The sequence below is a fragment of the Epinephelus moara genome, chromosome 5 (genome assembly GCF_006386435.1).
Source record: "Epinephelus moara isolate mb chromosome 5, YSFRI_EMoa_1.0, whole genome shotgun sequence".
In the NCBI taxonomy this organism is placed as follows: domain Eukaryota; kingdom Metazoa; phylum Chordata; class Actinopteri; order Perciformes; family Serranidae; genus Epinephelus; species Epinephelus moara.
Genome location: NC_065510.1, coordinates 720891 through 741088, shown reverse-complemented (window position 1 = coordinate 741088; position 20198 = coordinate 720891). Strand labels below are relative to the sequence as shown.

General features: G+C 40.7%; 1 protein-coding gene across 1 annotated transcript in view; it reads right to left on the bottom strand.

Annotated features, from left to right (window-relative positions):
• The window catches only part of col9a1a (collagen, type IX, alpha 1a), a 28632-nt gene continuing 8434 nt past the window's right edge, over positions 1–20198 (bottom strand). Inside the window, exons 10-32 of the mRNA XM_050045460.1 lie at positions 20117–20149; positions 18203–18259; positions 18029–18082; positions 17735–17788; positions 17564–17617; positions 16387–16440; positions 16239–16292; positions 16078–16131; positions 15485–15538; positions 15263–15316; positions 15131–15175; positions 14992–15045; positions 14825–14878; positions 12371–12424; positions 10162–10233; positions 8361–8396; positions 8208–8252; positions 7892–7924; positions 6487–6633; positions 6118–6172; positions 5159–5347; positions 3302–3379; positions 1–1052 (exon numbers count right to left, since the gene is read on the bottom strand). Of these exons, the coding sequence (XP_049901417.1) occupies positions 847–1052; positions 3302–3379; positions 5159–5347; positions 6118–6172; positions 6487–6633; positions 7892–7924; positions 8208–8252; positions 8361–8396; positions 10162–10233; positions 12371–12424; positions 14825–14878; positions 14992–15045; positions 15131–15175; positions 15263–15316; positions 15485–15538; positions 16078–16131; positions 16239–16292; positions 16387–16440; positions 17564–17617; positions 17735–17788; positions 18029–18082; positions 18203–18259; positions 20117–20149 (1590 nt within the window). The 3' untranslated portion in view covers positions 1–846. The remainder of the gene's footprint in view (positions 1053–3301; positions 3380–5158; positions 5348–6117; positions 6173–6486; positions 6634–7891; positions 7925–8207; positions 8253–8360; positions 8397–10161; positions 10234–12370; positions 12425–14824; positions 14879–14991; positions 15046–15130; positions 15176–15262; positions 15317–15484; positions 15539–16077; positions 16132–16238; positions 16293–16386; positions 16441–17563; positions 17618–17734; positions 17789–18028; positions 18083–18202; positions 18260–20116; positions 20150–20198) is intronic.

Genomic DNA, 20198 nt, shown 5'->3' with positions numbered 1-20198 from the left:
CAGCTGAGAGGAAACATATGTGCTTTTGATTTGGGAGTGAACTCTCCCTTTAAAGAATGACTGCATGTTTTATCTTCACACCAGGATCAGCAGGTTTAATTTGCAGGAAGAAGTGTCTTAAAGGTGTTGATCACAGAAATTCAGTTTTAATTTTAATTTTTCAGGCACAGTCCTGGTTGTTTTGGGCCGTTCTCGTCCATACAAAACATGCAAGAGGTTATCAAAATGTGTTTATTTCCTCCTTTGTACAACTCGAAGATGTCACCTTGAACCTTGATATAATAAATAAGAAGTCATATAAAACTGCCAGAGGGGTTTTTTACACATCGCTACCCTCTAATCACAAAAACAACAGTCGTCATGACAGAAATTATCAAACATATCCTACATTTAGAGGAGGGGGGGATTAAAGTGGGTAAACAACAAAGATACTCACAAACAAAATGTACGTCATCCAGCTGTATAATTTGCGTATTGACACATTTACATAAACATACAGAAAAACTTTCAGACTCGTCTCGTTGCTTGGGTAGAAATGTGGCTGGTGCTGGTGGGTTTGCACATACACAGTGAGTTCTTCGCTTCTTTAATTTTACAGTACAGAGATGGCAGGAAGTGAGGTAAAATGAAACTTTTTATGCAAAGGAGTTTCAAAAGCTGATGTTTGCTGTTCAGTGTCCACCTTCATGTCAGTTTAAAACCCCAAAGATGGCTTCAAGAGAACAAAATTACTTTCCAAATGAGCTCGCCAAATTTAAAAAAAAAAAAAAAAGACAAACATGGACAAATCTTCCATGGATCTTCCATTTCTCCTCCAGTCTCTCAGTTCTCTGCTCCGGCCCCTCCTCACATGTCACTGGGGCCCTTCATGCTCGAGTCCTTTGCAGAAACCGGCGACGCCACCATGGGCAGGATGCACTGCGACGACTCACAGTAACCGTTCATACCAGGATGACCAGGAGGCCCGGGAACACCGGTCACACCGGGAACACCACGGGGTCCCCTCTCACCGTCACGACCGTCTTTGCCGTAAGCCGGTCGACCAGGTTCACCTGACAGAAGAGCAGAGAGAAGAGAATACAAGTGAAACAGATTCTTCAAAACACAAAGTGTCTACCCTGCTGAAGGGCCTCAGAGCAGAACGCTGAATACAAATATTTGTTTTGTTTTGTTCCACAATAAGTTATCTATGTAGCACCAAGTGTCAGATATGTCTTGTTTACTTGGTCTTCAATCACACAGTTTCTGATTTAAAGTTTTGCTCATTTTAGGCTGCTTGTGTTTCTACAACATTTAAAGGGGAACGACACCCATTTTCAAAATCCATACATGTTATTCCCATGGTCTAAGACCATCCAAAAATATGTGTAAACATGGACAACTCCCTCCAAAACCCCCCAAAATAGAGTGCTCAAACTGAAATTAGTGATGTCATAGGGTATAAAGCCTGGAGCTGTTCCATAGACAATGAATGGTGACAGATAGATGATACAGAGAGCATGAGAGCAGCCAGGGGAATGTTCTGAGTACATGGGTACATTTTCTGTTTCAGAACTGAGAACACTAAAACAGAAATAAGCTCATTCTGTGCGTCCACAAAAATCAGGCTCCCATTCATTGTCTACGGAGCAGCTCCAGACTTTACAACTGATGACATCACAAGTCCAAAACACACCAGTAACGAACACCACGCGTCAAAAAATACACCCTTTGTAGTGACTCTTAATGTTTGTTAATGGTTATAATTCACCAAATACCTTTGGGACATTAATAATAAGCTAAACACTGAATGTTATTATTAGTTAGCAGTTACTGGTCTGCCCCTGGGTGAAGCTTGTCTGGTAGCTATGGCAACGGTTACCCAGGAGCCTGTTATAAGTCAGACAGTTTGTCATGTTGAGTGAGTTGATTGTGAATTAATAAACGGCACGCCGTTGCGTTGTCAGAGAGAGAAGAGTGTTTCAGCGTTTTCTACACCTTATTATTTTCAATGTACAACCCGACACCGGTGGTCGCTAAATGTGCATCGGTGCCACTCCACAGCACTTCACACCACTGTCCTATTTCCAGCCTCACCGCCCCCGGAATAACATGCACTTTTCCCCCACTTGCTCTCTGCTTGTACATACCAGCTCCCGTAGCAGCTCGACTCCTCTCTGCACCATGGAGAGACTTGTTTTTGAGATCAAGAAATATCCCAAACTAAACAACCCACAATCCCGTCATTATAAAGACAATGGCCAAAAAGATATTGCCTGGTGAGTCATAGCTCTGGAGTTTGGCTCTTCAGGTGAGAGATGAAGTTTAATTAGGGGCTGTCCACACATGATTTTAAAGCTAACACAGAGGTGGAGAAGGTCCAGAAAAGTAGTCGTATATGCGTGGTCGTCTGTTAACGAGCTGCAGCTTGACACGTCCAGTGTGGGCGTTTTTTTGTAGCTTCTTAACTTCTCTGGTTTCTGGCACAGAGAAACACATTCGTACTTCCAGCTTGTCAAAAGTGACACTTGGTCAGTGGTCCTTTACGTCAAAATACGATGATCTAGTACTCCTCCAGTGTCACATTTTGGACGTTCAGGACAGTGTGTCATTTTTACACTCGTTACATGCATTGTCTCCTTTCAAATTAAACTTAGAGCGTAGGATTAGTTCCTTTTGTTTAGGCAACAAAGGTTTGTGGTTAGGTCTGGCAACAAAAGTGAGACCAGGTTGCTTTGAAAGACGGTAGCTCATTTTCACAAATATTGCTTGAACTTTCCTAGACAAAATGATAAAACTATAAAATTATGTCCGTATGAAGCAAGTTTTTTTTTTATGATAATAAAATTATAAGACATTTAAAGGACATTGAACTATGGAAATACTAAAGCAGCACAGCAGTTTAGAAAATACACCCATTATATCCAACATTACAGATGTCTTTTTCATTTTTTGTATTTGTTTTGGGGGGTTTTGTGCTGATTTTTTTTTCTGTAAGGCACTTTGTAACCTTGTTAAGGTTGCTACAATTCTTTCCCCACACTTTCCACATTATCTTGATGTTTCCTGCCATGAGTTTGATGTTTGTTTGTGTTTTCTGTTTTCTTTGTAATGACATGAAACTGCATTTGCAAGCAGGAAATAAAGGTATGGATTTCTAATGATGTTGAAAACGGTGCATATAATATTACCCTAACCCACTGATGTGTATGTTTTATACCAATTTTGCCTTTGCTAAATAATGCTAAGTCTTTGATTTAGAGGCACTGGAGTCAGACATTGAGGCCATTTGTTGCTAAATTCAGATTTCCTAGTCATGTACCTGTTAGACCAGGGGCACCTGGCGCTCCTTTGGGTCCTCTCGTTGTGGGTCCTCTGTCCCCTTTGTCACCCTGGTCACCTGCAGACATGAAACATAATCATCACCAAGAGGATACACATAATTGAAGTTACCATAATTAGCTGGAGTTCAAGCTCAGACTTCACACCTCATCTGCTCCTTAATTAGCATTAGGATGATTGATCCCTGGGGGGTCAGAACAGGATATAAATAAGAACACATAAAATAAAATAAAAAAACATGACATCATAAGCTCATGGCCAGAAGAAATCCTCTCAGTTTTGACCATTAATTTATTGAAATATCACAAACATTTAGAGCCTACAAATGTACACGTTTGAATTTAACAAGATCAGATCTGCAAATTGCTTATTTTTTCTGCACTAATGTGACTTTTTTTCTCCTAGGATCAATTCCAATACCTCAAATCAGATTTTCTGAGTACAGATCTAATAGCAGTGCTCTCCTTTCCTAGTTTTAAAATCTGTACATCTTACTGTGTGGAATTTGAGATGATTTTTGTCATTCAGATCAGGGCCTAAGTGCAGGGGGTGCTGTATGCTTTACAGATTATAAAGCCCCTTGTGATAATGGGCTACAGTATATAAAAGAACTGATTAAAAAACAGCAGGACAGGGATTATTGTGGCACTAAAAACTGAGTTGCGGCCCACTGTGACTAAATGAATATAACAAAATAAACTGCATAAATTCGAATCACTTCAAAGCACGTCTCCTTACCATCTCAAAACCCTCAACTCAGACCACAGAACTGAGCAGCAACCACAACTAATGTGAGTTAATTACCACTGGATGCTGCATGGAGGTCAAATTTTCAACTTCCCTGAAGAAACACAATAGCGATCCTTTTTTCCCACAGAAGTCAGAGTCTTAACAACGCATTTCACTTGTTCTAATGTGTGACTTTGTGGAGAAATGTATAACTTATTGTTTCCCTTGTGATGATATTAGGGATAGAAAATAATCATGTTTGGTGGAGAGAGTTATTCTGTCATCCTTCTTGTTCATGTCAAAGGCAACAGAGCGATTCAGTCACACACTTCGAATGTTATCAGCCATTATCAGCACATTAAATGGCTGTTATCAGTTGTCATTATTAGACTAGATATTAGGTAGCATGGTCCTGCTCTACCTCCTTTATTTATGTTAATTGTTAGGCGGTGGCCTCTAGTGGCCGCAGTAATTATGGCAGGGTTAAAAGAGGAAGTCAGGTGACTTCGTAGAAAGAGCAGGGAGGAGTTCGGGGTGGATGGATGGGTCAAACAAACACAGGACTTTGACCCAGGAGCTGTTCATGACTTATTTTTACTGAGGTACATAAGTTAACTCACATAATGTCATGTTATGTCACGTAACAAACCTACTTATTTTAACTCAAACCATGATCTTTACCTAAACCAAACAAGACTAAAACTGAACCTAACGAAACAGTGAACATTAATCCAAATATAGTCTGCACTGAGTTTAAAAGAGAGACTGAATAATAAACAGATATTTTTTTAAAAAAAAGCAACCTACGTAACATTTTCACTGACCTCCAGGAGGTCCAGGAGTAGCTGCTTGCTACTGTTTACTAACCTGTTTTACGGGGCGTATGTAACATCAGATGTGACACACCAGACAAAAAAAAACCCAACATAAAACAGAAAGGCAAACTCGTCTGCTACAGTACTACAGAGCTGTGAACACGGCTTTAGTCCACTGGCTTAGCGGGTGTTCACATGTTTCAAAAACCTGCATACACACGCTAATTTTGGTGGAGAAGGCGTATTATAGTCACGTATCCACACGGTTATAACACTGCTGATCTGAATCTTACCTTTCAGTCCTTTGCGACCCATAAGCCCAGCTGGACCCTTCAGACCGGGCAGTCCTCGTGATCCGGTGTGTCCGGGGAACCCATTCTCTCCGGCGGGGCCTGGAGGTCCAGGTGGGCCGGGGGGACCAGGCAGCCCAGAGATGCCTGACTCAGGCCTGCTCAGGCTAGCTGCTAGCTGGGCCAGCTGCTCTGTGACACAGGAGGACATGTTTGACATTTACATTTAGACGCTGACAGTCGTCCAGAGCAACTTTCAAGATTGAGTATACAGCTTTTACAGGACTTAAGTGAAAAGTAGTGACAGTTACCTGAAGTGTTTAAATGTGAAATATTTCTCCACTCTGTCTAATATTATCTCAGAATAAAGTATAATATATATCAGCTTGTTGGATTGACAGGCTTGACTTTAATTGCATATTTTGTGTGGTGGCAGAAGTGAACAAAGTCATCTTTTGTGTTATTTAATAAAGTGATGAAACTGAATAATAAGAGTTATAACAGAGTCCATCTTGTTTCAGCTGAAAGGTCAGAGCTCTGACACCTGGAGTGCCCTCTGTAGGTCCAACAAAGAATCACAGATGCAGTCTCATCATGTAATTAAGACATTTCCTCTATTGAGAAAAAAAGTGCAAAGAACTTATAATAATACTCTTTGGTAACTGGGGGAGGTACTGGGAAAAACAAAAGCACTATCCTCTTCCTGTTTGGTTGCTCACTGGTTGACACACTTCCTTTGCGCTGTAAACGGAGCCTTTATTTTCTCGGGAGATCACTCCCAGTGGCCGACAGAATTGTATTGTGAAAGAGAGGCTAAACGAAGATGGTGTCATTATTCTGTAGCCTTTACAGTGTGCAGTTAAATTGACTCTGTTATAATAAATTAAAGCAGAAACACTTATTTAGATCCACTTTAATGTGGAGCACAAACAGAGTTTTGTGAGAAGGCGACAAACACTTACCTTGCATTACCCTCATGCAGACTTGTTTGATGTGTGTATCTGTTGGTGATTTTCCCTGAACAAACAGAGATTGATAATAGTGATGAGCCATTTGTTCACATCTAATGTTACAAGCAAACATCACATGCATGCCTGGCCCTGGAGTGCTGCCTCAGCAAACAAAATATACTTGATTCAATAGAACTACTGTTTAAGGACAAACCACTGCCAGCACATTCTGTAATAATGTCAAAACCCTCCCTGAAGAATGATTTTGAATTTATTTTCTTACTTTCACCAGGACTTAATGTGTCCCTCAGCTGAGGGAACACACTGTACAATAAGCAGCAGAAAGCTGTCGCAGAGCAGTGTGCAGATTAAACTTCTCACCGCTGGTCCCTGAGATCCCGGCAGGCCTGGTACCCCCATGTCGCCCTGCATGCCGCGAGGTCCCGGTTGGCCCTCCTTGCCCTCTTTCCCATGCTGTCCTCGGCTGCCCTCAGGTCCTTTATTCCCTGTCTCTCCTGGTGGGCCTGTCTGTGATCAACAGCAGCAGGGAGACACTAACATTTAGGATGATTACATCACATAGGATGCACACAACTTGAGAACTCAGTGAGAGGTGGAGAAACAAATCTAAACATCAAATTTATTCTTTTTTGAGACTATTGTGAGATCAGGGACATTATGATGTCACTGTGATCTTGACCTTTGACCTTCAACCACCAAATGCTAATCAGTTCATTGTTGAGTACACATGGACGTTTGAACCAAATTTGAGGAAATTCTCTAAAGGTGTCCTTGAGATATCACTTTCATTAGAATAAGAAGGACACACGGTCACAGTGGCCTTGACCCTTTGACCTATGACCATCTAATTGAATCAGTTCCAACTGGACGTTTGGGCCAAGTCTGAAGAAATTCCCTCAAGGTGCTCTTGTGATATCATGTTTGTGAGAATGAAACGGATGAGGTCACAGTGATCTTGACCTTTGACCTTCAACCACCAAATCCAATGAGTTCATTTCTGAGTCCATGTGGACATTTGAACCAAATTTGAGGAAATTCTCTAAAGGTGTCCTTGAGATATCATGTTTATTAGAATGAGTCAGACGCAAGGTCACAGTGGTCTTGCCCTTTGACCTATGACCATCTAATTGAATCAGTTCCAACTGGATGTTTGTGCCAAGTCTAAAGAAATCCCCTCAAGGTGTTTTTGTGATATCATGTTCATGAGAATGAAATGGATGAAGTCACAGTGACCTTGACCTTTCACCCATGACCACCAAATTTGAATCAGTTAATCTTTGAGTTCAAGTGAACGTTTGTGCCAAATTTGAGAAAAAAAAAATAAAAAAATCCGTAAAAGATGTTCTTGAGATATCGTGTTCACAAGAATGAGACAGATGCAATGTCACAGTGACTTTGGGCTTCAACCATCAAAAATCTAAGTAGTTCATCCTTGAGTCCAAGTGGACGTTTGTGCCAAATTTGGAAAAATTCCCTCAAGGCACACTGACAAGAATGGAATGCAACAAAAGAATGTAGAGATGGACAGACAACCCGAAAAACATAATGTCTAAAAAAAAACATAAGGGAAAGCATCAGCTTTTCATGACAACCTCAAACAGTTCTGCAGCTGCTTCACAGTTAAAGCTCACGAACAAACTGCAGTGAAGCAGCTGATTATGTCCCTTAAACAGCAGCAGGATGTAAACAAGAATGGGGGGGAAATATTTTGTGCACTGTAAAAGAGTTTTGATCTGGTTGTGACGCTTTGTTCAGGTGAACATACCGATCCTTTCTCTCCTGGTTCTCCTGGATCACCCTGTAAGAGGAAAAGATAAATAAATGAATGTCTGCAGAAAGTTGCATCCACACACTGCGGAGTGAAAGACAGTTTAATTGAAAGGAAATGATCCTTATACACATTTTTCATTTCATAGTACCAGACTTAAAAAAAACAAAAGACAGGATTTGACTGCCTTACAGCCACAACACACTCAAGACTTTATTATTTCCTGTAAATGATTCCTTTCCCTCAACACACAAATACTGCTGTATGTCTAAAAATGTAGTCAAAAGCAGTGTTTCAGTTGTCGATCACTCACCACGTCTCCGCCCTCTCCTGGTGTTCCTTCAGCACCTGGAGGTCCCTGAAATAAAGATGCATGACAGATTTTTGGCACTTACTGTGCTCCAACTCAGCACTCTGTAATCTGAGTTTAAATAGCAGGTGTAATATTACAACTAATGAAACATACCTGGTCTCCCTTTGGACCATCGAGACCGACTGCACCCTGAGAAAAAAGAACGTGATGAGTATCTGAAACTATTTGATATTCTTCAAACAAGTAAAATTTTCATAACCTTGGTAACCCATATTTGATCCTGCCATCTTCAATCTGATTTAACTTAAACTCTTACATTTTTTCTCCTCACACCGAAGTAGACAGTGGCTGATATTTTGTTTTAATCTTCGATATAACTAAAACTCATTCTTTAAACCTGCAGTAAGTGATTTTTTTTGTCCACTTGGGGGCAGCAGAAACAAGTCCTGAACACAGCATTAACATATCACCTTCAAATTTCCTCCTTTTCACTCCTCCTATACATAATGTACGTAATTCTGCACTTTACTGCTTTTTGCACTTTTGTTTCAAAGCTAAACTGCATTTGTTGTCATAGAACCTGTTGTGCAATGACAATAAAGTTGAATCAAATTTAACCCTAAGAATATCAATTAGCTTTAGCTTTAAGCTAAACAATAGGCAAAGCTCTTAAATGGAAACTACCTCACAAAACTGTATTTAAATATGAATTCTGACCAGAAGGGAGCCTGACATTTATTTATTCATTTATTTCCATTCATTCATTTTCTGTAACTGCTTATCCTGTTGAGGGTCACGGGGGGGCTGGAGCCTATCCCAGCTGACACTGTGTGAGAGGCAGGGTTCACCCTGGACAGGTCACCAGACTATCACAGGGCTGACACATAGAGACAGACAATCATTCACACTCACATTCACACCTACGGACAATTTAGAGTCACCAATTAACCTGCATGTCTTTGGACTGTGGGAGGAAGCTGGAGCACCTGGAGGAAACCCACATTGACACAGGGAGAACATGCAAATTCCACACAGAAGGACTCCTCCTCCCTGAGCTCAAACCAGGAACCAGAAGGACTCCTCCTCCCTGAGCTCAAACCAGGAACCCTCACTGCCCCACCGTGCCGTCATTTATTTGCAGTCAAAGTAATTAAATTTAAAGCTGTGGTTGGATACTTTTGTGAAATAACTTTTTGCCATATTTGCTGAAACTGACACTATATCCACGCAGTAGTACATGAGAAAGATTTCTACAAAAAAACATGTTTCTCTGCCTCCTCAAAGTGCTTTAATAGCATTAGAGCATATCAACAAAAACAACTAATCAAAGCCAAGGAGTCTCTAACGCAGCTGTCAGTCGTGTCAGTTAGTCCTCGTGAACTTCAGTCAAACTGTCAAACTAGGCAGCTCTGGTCAAATATGAATCAAGATTCTGTTACTGCATTGTTTATGTTTCCTGGAACATATTTCAGTGTACTGTTTAGCTGTAAAAGGAGAGTTTGTGGTCCGGCCACCATGTTGACAATAGTCAAGCCAAAAAAAACACTGCCCGCTGGTCAGAGCAAAATTCACTGCACATTACTCATGCAGGTGATTGGCTGATTAGACGTCCTCTCTGCTCTGTGTCCTTTTAGAGTTGTACCACCTTTTAGAGGAGACTATTTATACCTGCATGACTCTTTTGAGGTTGCCATTAATAAATTGCCACCACAGCTCCACCCAAATTCAACCTTAGACCGTTCTAATCAGCAAAAACAACGATGTAACATCAATCTAGTGTGTTTGAACTAGACTATATTTCTACAATATGAGCACGGGCAAAGAGCCTCATGTGGTTGCGGAGCCACAGTTTGCCCACCCCTTATCTAGCACCTGCTGACTGCTAATTTTTATCTCTTGCACTCACATGGCTTCACTTTAAAAGGTAATCTGTGTGTCATATTGTGTCTCTTACCCTGTCGCCCTTCTGCCCACGATAACCAGCAGGACCAGGAAGTCCAGGAAGGCCTGGGTCCCCTTTAGCTCCCTGTTAAAACACACACATTAAAGAAAATAAACACACGAATACACACGCAGAATCATAACAAAAGACCGACTGTGTGAAGCTCAGAAAACTCACCTCTCCAACCTTAACCTGACCACATCCACAGAAAAAATAAAAACATTTCCAGCTTCACATCATCTGAATGGTGAGGCTGGAAGGACCTGACGCCCCCCCGCACCTCCTCCCAATCATCCAACCATCCACCCTCCCTCACATATTTCTGGGTGTGTGTGGGTACTGATTATGGTGTACAGTGGACCAAACGGGTTTCAGGCATTCCTGGGGAACAGAGAGCTCTTTCAGGGCTTCTCAGCCTCTTTTCCTGCCCTGAATCCCCCCCTGAGCTGCAGAAAAACCCCCTCAGGGCTTTTGGATTTCTGTAACAAGAGGCCATTCATGCACGCTCACCGGCAGATTAGAGACTAAACTTCAGGGACAGAAGTTCATAAAGACCTGCCACTCTTTAATGAAAGCATGGCACAAGGCTCAAGTTCCCAGATACAAGGTTTATCTAGGTGAATGATCGTCGTGTTGAATAATATGTTCAGAATAGGAGATAGTATTTATGAACAATGATTGCTCGCTTTGTATTTCAGAGCCCTGATCTCTTGGTTTGATAGAGCCGAGCTTTGCAGCAGCACAGAGCTGAGCAGAAAGGTTCAACTGGCACTTTGGACCTGGACTGTCAATCAAGTCCAAGAGATTATTGTTTTGAATTTAGCTTAATCAGAATATATTTTTCACCGTTTCCATCCATGGGCTAATCTTTATTTTCCCCTAACAGTAATACCATAATCCTGTTGTTATCCTCTCAGGCTTTACCAGAAAATAAATGATTTTAACCTTTGTAGTTTGTTGGCCTGCAGCAGGAGATGTCAGAAACTCAAAAAACTTCATGTACAGGTTTAACCAAGTGCATCTTAATCATTAAAAAACCAATGGAGAAAGAATTAATCCCAAATCAGGCTTAAGAAATTCATTTTTCTTATACAATGATGTGTCAGGATTGCAGATGTAAACACAAAGTTTTAGAATTCTTTATCACTAGCAATGAAATATACTTTATGAATGTAAAATTCATGTGTGTGATTTTCCGTTTCCAGTCTGTACAACCCTAATTTTTCGCATCAATTTTGCATTTATTCAGTGGTATTACAGTGAATAGACAAACTTGTCTTGACTTGAACATCATAAACTAACTCTTTCTTTTTCTTGATGCCTTATTATCTTAACATAAACAGTAATTTAAAATAGAGATGCGTGATTTTTAACTATTGTTTGGAGTACCACAAGGTTCAGTACTGGGGCCACAACCATTCTGGAAAGTTCTTGAGACTTTTTTGTGCACCGGATTAGGGTCAAACTAGTCTGGCTGGTAGACTGTGGGCGTAAGCCCGTCATGGGTTGCCTATCTCAGATGGTAACATGCAGGAAGCATAGATGGGAAGAAAAATGGACATAGCTCCCATGACGTCACCCACTGTTTTCTGGACTCCCATTTTGAAGCCTCGAGTTCAGCATTACGGCCGTTGTCATCTTGTTTTTTTGGAGCCAGCAATGATCACATTTGGACGAGAGGCTAGCACTGTGGAGGAATGAGTGGTGGACTGACTGGGAAGCCGAGGACACTATCAGCAGACGGGCTGTCACTCAAAGCAGCCTGCCCTTGATTGATGGGTCAGGGTTGATGTTAGTTGACTCACATGAAAAACAACTAATGCAACCAAATAACTCAATGTTTACATTTAGTTTCACACGGGACACAAACACTGGTCTCCTGGGTCAAAGTCCTGTACTTGTTGGACTGTTTTGACTGTTTTGCTCTTTATACTATGTCCATTGCTCTAACTGTCTAATAATGACATGGACGGGTTTACACTGGAGTAGGTTGAAAGCCTAGTGTGTCTAAATGGTGTCCCCAGCATTATTAAGGTAATGCCAGAGGCACCCTGTCAAAGCAGCATATTTTGACACCCAGGAAGGGAGACCAGGCTATACAGGTTTACTTCCTGGGTGATTTTAATCTCTGACACTGCGTCAGTTGTTGGTTTGATGTGGTGTTAAAGTGTTGGGTGAGGTTTTAACCCTGATATTACACAGACTCTCTGTCAGGTCTTACCCTGGCTCCTGGTAACCCTGAAGGCCCGTCAGGCCCTTTCTCTCCTCGTGCACCCTGAAAGAGAAAAAAGGAACAGGTCAAATATGGAAAGAATATTTTTAACAAAAAGATACCTAAAGTTTGTCAAAGTACAACAAAAAGAACTGTTTGGTTAATGGCCTCTCAGCGCAACAGATTCTCACTCCGATCTTATCACATATTGATGTTTGGTCATGGACTTTCCACGTCCACATACAACGTGCAAGGTACCCTGGGTGTGTTGGTTGTTGACGTTCTGGGACACCGTGTCAAGCTCTGCCTGTTTCATGCATTGTCTGTTTTCAAGATACACTTTCGTTCTCACAGGAAATTTAAAGTTTACATACAGTCTCTTTCAAAATAAAGGCACTACGTTGTTTCAGCACTGCAAATTAACCTTTTTTTCCTTCAATAACAAACACGTAGTTAGGTTTAGGAAAAAAGAACAGGGTTTGGCTTTAGAATCTTACGGGACGCAGCACCGCTCTCCTGAGTGTAAGTCAGTGTTTGTTGGACCCATCCACCACCACTCCCGCATGCCCCAGTTGGACTTTCACCACCTTAACTTTCGTCCTTGTCCCGCCGTGTTTCCCCCTGATGCTGCTGGGCGCCATTGAACTATAACAGCAACCGGCCGCATGTCATGTCGACATTAAAGGATGCCTTTTTTCCTTGGTGTCTGACGCCACAAATCACTGCCCAAGCGCCTGATTTAGACGACTTCAGAGTGAGAACGGGCTCCTCAGCGTGCTTACACTGCCCAAACAGATGGCTATGAATTTTGTGAAGATGTGAATGTATAATTTTCTTTTGTTTACTTTGATAACTGGCAGATTTAATAAAATAAAATGTAGCAAACACAATTAAATACATTAAAATGGGTTTAATATTTTTTTGCAATTTAAGTTGCAATTTCAATAGTTAGTAAAAAATGCACTCAAGTTTTACTCAGTATTTACAATAATTTGATAATAAGACATTATCCAAGAGGTAATTTTTAAAAAAGTTTTGCCAGATTTAGAGGGACTGTAAGTGTCTTTATGGCATTATAAAACCTTTTATCCGGTAGTTTTTGTATGATGTTTTCTTCTGTGGCCGCTAGACGCATCAGAATTCGCTCCCCAGATAATATTTGATCATGACCTGTGCAGCAGACTGTGCATGTTGTGTCTGGTGTTATTAGACTTTATGACTAAGGTGTAGTATTTTTCTCATAGATCTGGTTGGTCCTCCTGCTCAAGTCAGTTTTACTTTCGATGCTGGAGAAGAATAAACTGTGTGTTGGAATCTCACTCAGACAGCCCTTAAGAAAAATACTCCACATGGGGTGCTTTTCATCATGTCAGCATGTCTCCTCAGTTCCCTCATTCGAATCGTTTCCTTGCATCTTAGCTCCTCCCAGCGAGATTGTGAGAGAAAGATGCGAGGAGGAGGGGCAAGGGCGGGAAATCCTTGGATCCATAACGTCTGTTTAAAGCCATGTCAGTTAATTCAAACTGTGTGCCACATGCTGAGGTGCAGCACTTTTGCGTCACGCCCCTTGATATTAGACTTCTGCAAAGTATACACCTGTGTTTCCTAACTCTAAGCTCCTCCAGAAGCCTCCTCTCTCCTCACTAGTCAAGCTGCATTTACAAAATTGGAACATCCTCTATAATGGAGGAGAGGGAGCGATATCCAGGTCACGGGAGGACAGAGGACGCGAGGAAGCATAAATTGGCATAATGAAAAGCACCAAGGTCTTATTAACCTCCTTCAATCAGACTTTGAGCCGGTTTGCGCAGGATACGACGCGACCTTCTGACATTTAAAACAATCTGAAGGCATTTTGGGGCTTTTACTCTGTCCTGTGAGTGTGTCGTGGTTGGGCGACACACAGCAGGACGTGGATGTTTAGATCTGTGGAGGCTTTTGGGACACCCAGGTGCCTCATCAAGATGAGTGACAAGCGACAGGGCAGGAAATGAAGGGGGAGGGAGGCGGGACTTACAATATATTTCCTGTCTCAGGGGGAAAACCTGTATCTTGCTTGCTAATAAATACAGGTAGGCTAAATATAATGTTTTTGGTACATTTTCTGTTTTCCTTCTTCCCATTCCTGTCTCCGACTCACTGCCAGCCAGGCAGCATCTCTCATGCGGGGCATTTTGTATTTTTCATTACCAATATCACACAATAATTTCTGATTAAACACAACAATAACTACACACACTTATTTGCTAACTGGTTGAGGCCACGATTTTGCCGGTCAAGTTGAACCCCACACAATGCCAAGATGCAAATTTGTTTTGCCATGGGAAGCAGATGTTTTATTCGCACCCTGCTCACATAGAATTTAAGTGAACAGGCGTTAACTTTGTCACTAGTGTGGTTAAGTCACTGGTGTTGACATGTGTGACCATGTTCTTAAGTGAAACATAGATGCAGATGACTCACTGGTCCGCCTCTTGGTCCAGGAGGTCCCACCTCTCCCTGCTCGCCACGCTCGCCCTGGAAATAAGATGTCAAATTGAATAATTATGAGAGTGACAGTGACTCCGAGGCTTTTGCTTTATAATTAAATGGACTTAATTGTAACACAGTGGATGCTGCTGCAAACTCACTTGTTTCCCGGAAGACCCCATCATTCCTACAACACCTGGATCACCTGGGTTACCCTTTGGACAAAAATTTAAAAAACAGTAATCAACATATGACCATCAGTAATAATGTTTAGTGTTACTCAGTAAATTTTGATCATACCACTGCACCGCTGACTCCTTTTTGGCCATAAGCACCTGGCAAGCCCTACATACAGAAAAAGAGATCAAACATAAACAAATCTCTCTGTTAATGATGAATCAGGGATGCTTCGGGGTCAGAGGTCACACTTACAGGAAGTCCTTGTGGGCCAGCATCACCTGGAGCCCCACTTTTCCCTGTAAGACCCTAAAAAACGACAGAAACAAACTGTCAGAGGGATTTTCAAGTTCTCTTTAAGGACTCGTCCACAGATTCAAGCTGCAGAATTTCTATTTAAAAGCACACTTTATTGTTTTGTAGCCAAAATCAATTTCACACACTTCTGTAAAATATTAAAAATTAGACAGTAGTCACCTTGGACCCTGGCAGCCCGGGTATTCCCTCACGGCCATCTGGACCAGGGAGACCCTGTTGAGGAGAAAGATGAGAGGTTCACATAGATAATCACACAAATGTGACTCTCTTTAAATGAGGGCTGCACGACAGTTTCTGCCATTTGGATACTGCACTTGGCCATATTGTGATTTCGATAATATTTTAAATTATTGTCCCGCCCTACTTTAAATGTAGAAACCACTCCGAACCAAAGACATAAAAAAATATAGTGCTCTTGAACAAAAGTGTTATGTTTCGGTGAAACTTGAGGCCACGCGTCTACAGGGTTTTGTTAATCAAAACTATTCATATAGCTGCATTATGGAAGGATAGATAGGCGGGGAAAAAGTAGCGATGGACAATAATATCGACATATAGAAAATTAGGTAGGGAAAAAAAGATATATCGGTATTGGGTATCAGCCAAGTTGTTATTTATCGGCATAACAGATATCGGTAAAAAAAAAAACAGTATCGTGCATCCCTAGAACAAAGTTATGATGTAGAAAAAATAAATGTTATGCAGCAGTGTTTGAAAGAAGGTGGATGTGATGGAGATAAAGCAATGCTCACAGGCTCTCCTTTTGGCCCTGGCACTCCTCTGATTCCAGCTGGACCTCGATCACCCTGTAAAGAAACAAAGAGGGAAACTTAAATTCATAACATGTATATTTAAATAACACATTTGAAAGGCAAACAAAAGAAATGATCATAAAGTCGTTGTTCAATCTCACCTGCACTCCTGCTGGCCCAGGCTCACCTATGGCTCCTCTCTGACCTGAATCACCCTAAAAAAAAATGTCATCATTTAATTATCTGTTTATTTTAATACCAGTATTTATGTCGAAATAACAACAGGAGTGAGGAAAAATGGAAACTCACTGGGCCCCCCTGGATTCCCTGAGGACCTGCATCACCTGGTTTTCCCCGAGGTCCCTGTTTGTGGAGATGGGAAATTAGTGGTAGTAAGTAAGAGTTGAATTCATTTAATTATTTTACCATGCTTTTTTTTATTCAAAAGATAGAAACTTAGTCAAAGTACACCAATACACACAATAATCACAATATCAATCTAAAATGGTTCATACTTTCAGATTATTATCTCAGAATTAAGAGAAAAGGTTTTGATGGAAAAATTTCCTCTGTTTTTCTAAATCACTGAGATTATTATCTCAGATTTATGATGTTCTCATTAGAAGAAATCTTTTCTTCGTTTCTTAATTAACAAGATTAATATCTCAAAATTAAAAGAAAAGTTTTAATGAAAGAAATTCTGTTTTTCTGAATTAACAAAGCTTATTATCTCAGATGTGTGATTTAAGTTTTCTTGGGGAAAAAATCATCTCATGTTTATCTGAATTAACAAGATAATAATCTTCCTAACTCAGAGAAACTATTATCTTGATAATTTAGAAAAACAGTAGCAGATTTATTTTCCATTAAAACCTTTTTTAAGAATTCTGAAATAATAATCTTGTTAATTAAAAAAAAATATATATATACATAAAAAAACTTAAATGCATTACACTTCAGCATATTTCAGTGCAGACAATGTAGATGCAACCATTGGATTCATCGCTTGATGGTTGGGATGGTGGGATTGTTTTGTTTGTTTGTTTTTGCATCAGGAGGAAATGAATGAGTTTTGAATATAGAGTTTTACACTTATCTAAAAGGGTTTTTTTTCATATTTTCTTAGGCTTTAATGCTCTCTGTCATATTTTGTGATTGCATGTTTGCATTATTTAATGAGCTTTTATTTTGAAATGACTTTATTGAGAGTTTAAGGGGTTGGCCATCCTGTGTCCTGATTGGCTAATTAACAGTCAGCCATTTTGTGGTGTGTATATATATATATATATATATATTTAGGAGCTGTGATTTCATTTCCTTTGTAAACCTGATGAAGACTGTGAGCCAGAACAAGAAGATAATCAGTTTAAAGTTTAGACTCTTTAAGTAAAGTTATGTCGTGGCCCGTGGAGCCAAACACTTTGGACATGTTTTAGTTTTTAGTTTGTAACTCGTCTGCAGTGTGTGTGACGTCATGACCTCTTACCCTGTCACCTTTGGAGCCAATTATTCCTGGGAGGCCTCTTGGTCCACCTGGGCCCTAAAATTACTCAGCGGGTAGAGGAGAAGAGACAGAAATGTCTCATGTTAATATGTTTGGCTGTGAGGAGTCGTCTCATCTGAAGCATGTTGGGAGAGAATTTTAAAAATATTTTACTGGTAGTCCTTGAGCTCCAACTTCCCCATGCAGTCCTTGTTCGCCCTCCTCTCCCTGAAAGAGAACGTAAGTTTTGTCATGCTGTGATAATCTGTTCTCATCTTGTTCAGCATTAGACTTTTTTACAAAAGCTGCAGAGAAAAGAAACTGTTTCCTGCCTTCAATAAAACTTTCTTGGTAACTAGCAGCATGTTTTATTCCCGACCCTTTGTGGGTCTCTGCATCTTCTCAATCAAGACCAGTGACTTTGCATGTTATCTGTCACAAGAATAAATCAAAGAGACAGGATGTTACCTTGTGTCCTTGTTTTCCAGGCTCACCAGATTCACCTTTAACCCCTTTGTGGCCCTACAGACAGAAGGTAGATACAACCAGTTACATTTATCTATAAAATGCATTTAGCAATAAGTGTTACTGAGCAGCTAAAGTGAAAGAAAATAATATTATGAAAAGTGAAATTATACTCACTTTCATGCCGGGGAGACCAGCATGTCCAGACAGACCAGAAGGGCAGGCGTTGGGACACTGAAAAACACAACAGCCTATTTGAGGTCATGGAAGAGCCCCGCCACCAGGGGGCTCCACTGTCCAGTGACCCCCTGACCTCCTTAAGCTAGCAGTAAGGGCAAATGAACAAATGCTGCCCTCTTTGCTACGAGCTGTTTCTACTTAACTGCAATTTTACTTAATTATGAGACAATGTTTTACAGTGTACAATGTTCTATGTTCCTTCCTTCTGCGCTTAGGAAGACAGGTTCTGCCCAGTGAGGCTCTGAAGTAACTTATCTTCTTCCTTCTGATTAGAAGTGGTGAATTTGCAGCTCACAGCAACTTAATTCAATGCAGTCTCTGGCTTTTGTTTGATATCTAGTGTCGTCAAAAACTGTTGTTGCGAATTTCCACTCTATAGTTAGCGCTGTTAGCTTGTTTATTATATTAACTGAATGTCACTGTCACACTGAACAGCTCACTGAACCCCGTTCAAACTCTCACACTCTATCTGGAGAAAAAGGAATGAATAGTTGAATATTCATATTGAACAGCCAAATCTGATTGAACATCATTCTGAGTTGAGTACAGCCCTAGAATTCTTGATGAAATTAACTAAAAGGGGGCCACGTTTAACATATGAGTAGTGTGCCTGCTTGTTTATTTGACAGAGCAGAGTTTAAATGCCAACACATTCTCACTCTGACCTCATGACATATCGACGTTTGGTCATGGACTTTCCACGTCGAATACAACATGCACAGTACTCTGGGTGTGCTGGTTATTGACGTTCTTGGGCGCCATGTCAAGATACACTTCTGTTTTCACAGGAAATGTACCGTTTGCATACAGTCTCTTTCAAAATAAAAGCAGTACATCAGTACAACACCACGAATTGAATTACAAATTGACCCACATGGTTGGGTTTAGGCAAAAAGACCAGGGTTTGGCTTACAGGAAGTGAACACTGGCCTCCCTAGTGAAAGTCAGTGGTCGCTGGACCCATCCACCACATACTCGGACTTCTGCCACCTTAACTTTCGTCGTTGTCAGGTCACATTTCCACTGACGCTGTTAAACAATAATGGTAACCGGCTGTGTATCATGCCAACAATGAAAGAACAGCTTTTTTGGTCGGTGTCTGACACCGGAAGTCACTGACCAAGTGCCGGATTTCACCAACTTCGGAGTGAGACAAGATTGCAAATGCGTGCACTTCCCAAGGGGAGCTACTTATCTGTGTGTGTGACACACAGATAAGTAGCTACATGCTAACTATTATTTCTATGTCACTAGTCACTTGAAACAAATTTAGGACGATAGGAGACGGGTTGAAATAAACCGAAATTTCCCTTTAATGCTGTTGTTAAGTGTGGTCCCCTTTTGTTTGAATTCATTAAGAATTTCTTCATTTTTTGATTCCTTGTTCACCGTGGAAGCATGTGAGAAAAACAAAGTCTTCCTCACTAACTCAACATAACTGATACGCAAATTATAATTTTGTGGGTGAAGCATTCCTTTAAATTTGTTGCTGGTTGAGTCTCAGTTTTCTGAGCTCTTTACGAGCATTTGAACACATCAGCTTGGCTTTTATTTTTCTGACAACACAAAAATAACTGAAAATGCTCCTTTAAATCATAAAATCAGATAATTACCCCGTGCTAGTCCTTGTGGTCTCATGTCAGCCATGCTTATTGTTCTAATCTCTGGTTTATACTGATATTTCCTTCCTTTCTTTCCTTCAGCTGTGAATCATCCTGAATAGTTTTTATTCTTGCGGTTTATGTCAGAGTGCACAGTCATAGCATCATACCAAGCATTTGTATTCTGGAAAAGCAGGGCGCCATTTTCTTGAAATGGTTGTAAATGAATCTACTTTAGGATCAAACTTACCAGGTCCTCGCCTTGATACACTGCTGGAGGACCCTAGACAGAAAACACAATGTGTGTTGAGTTTAAAACAACTTAAAATCAT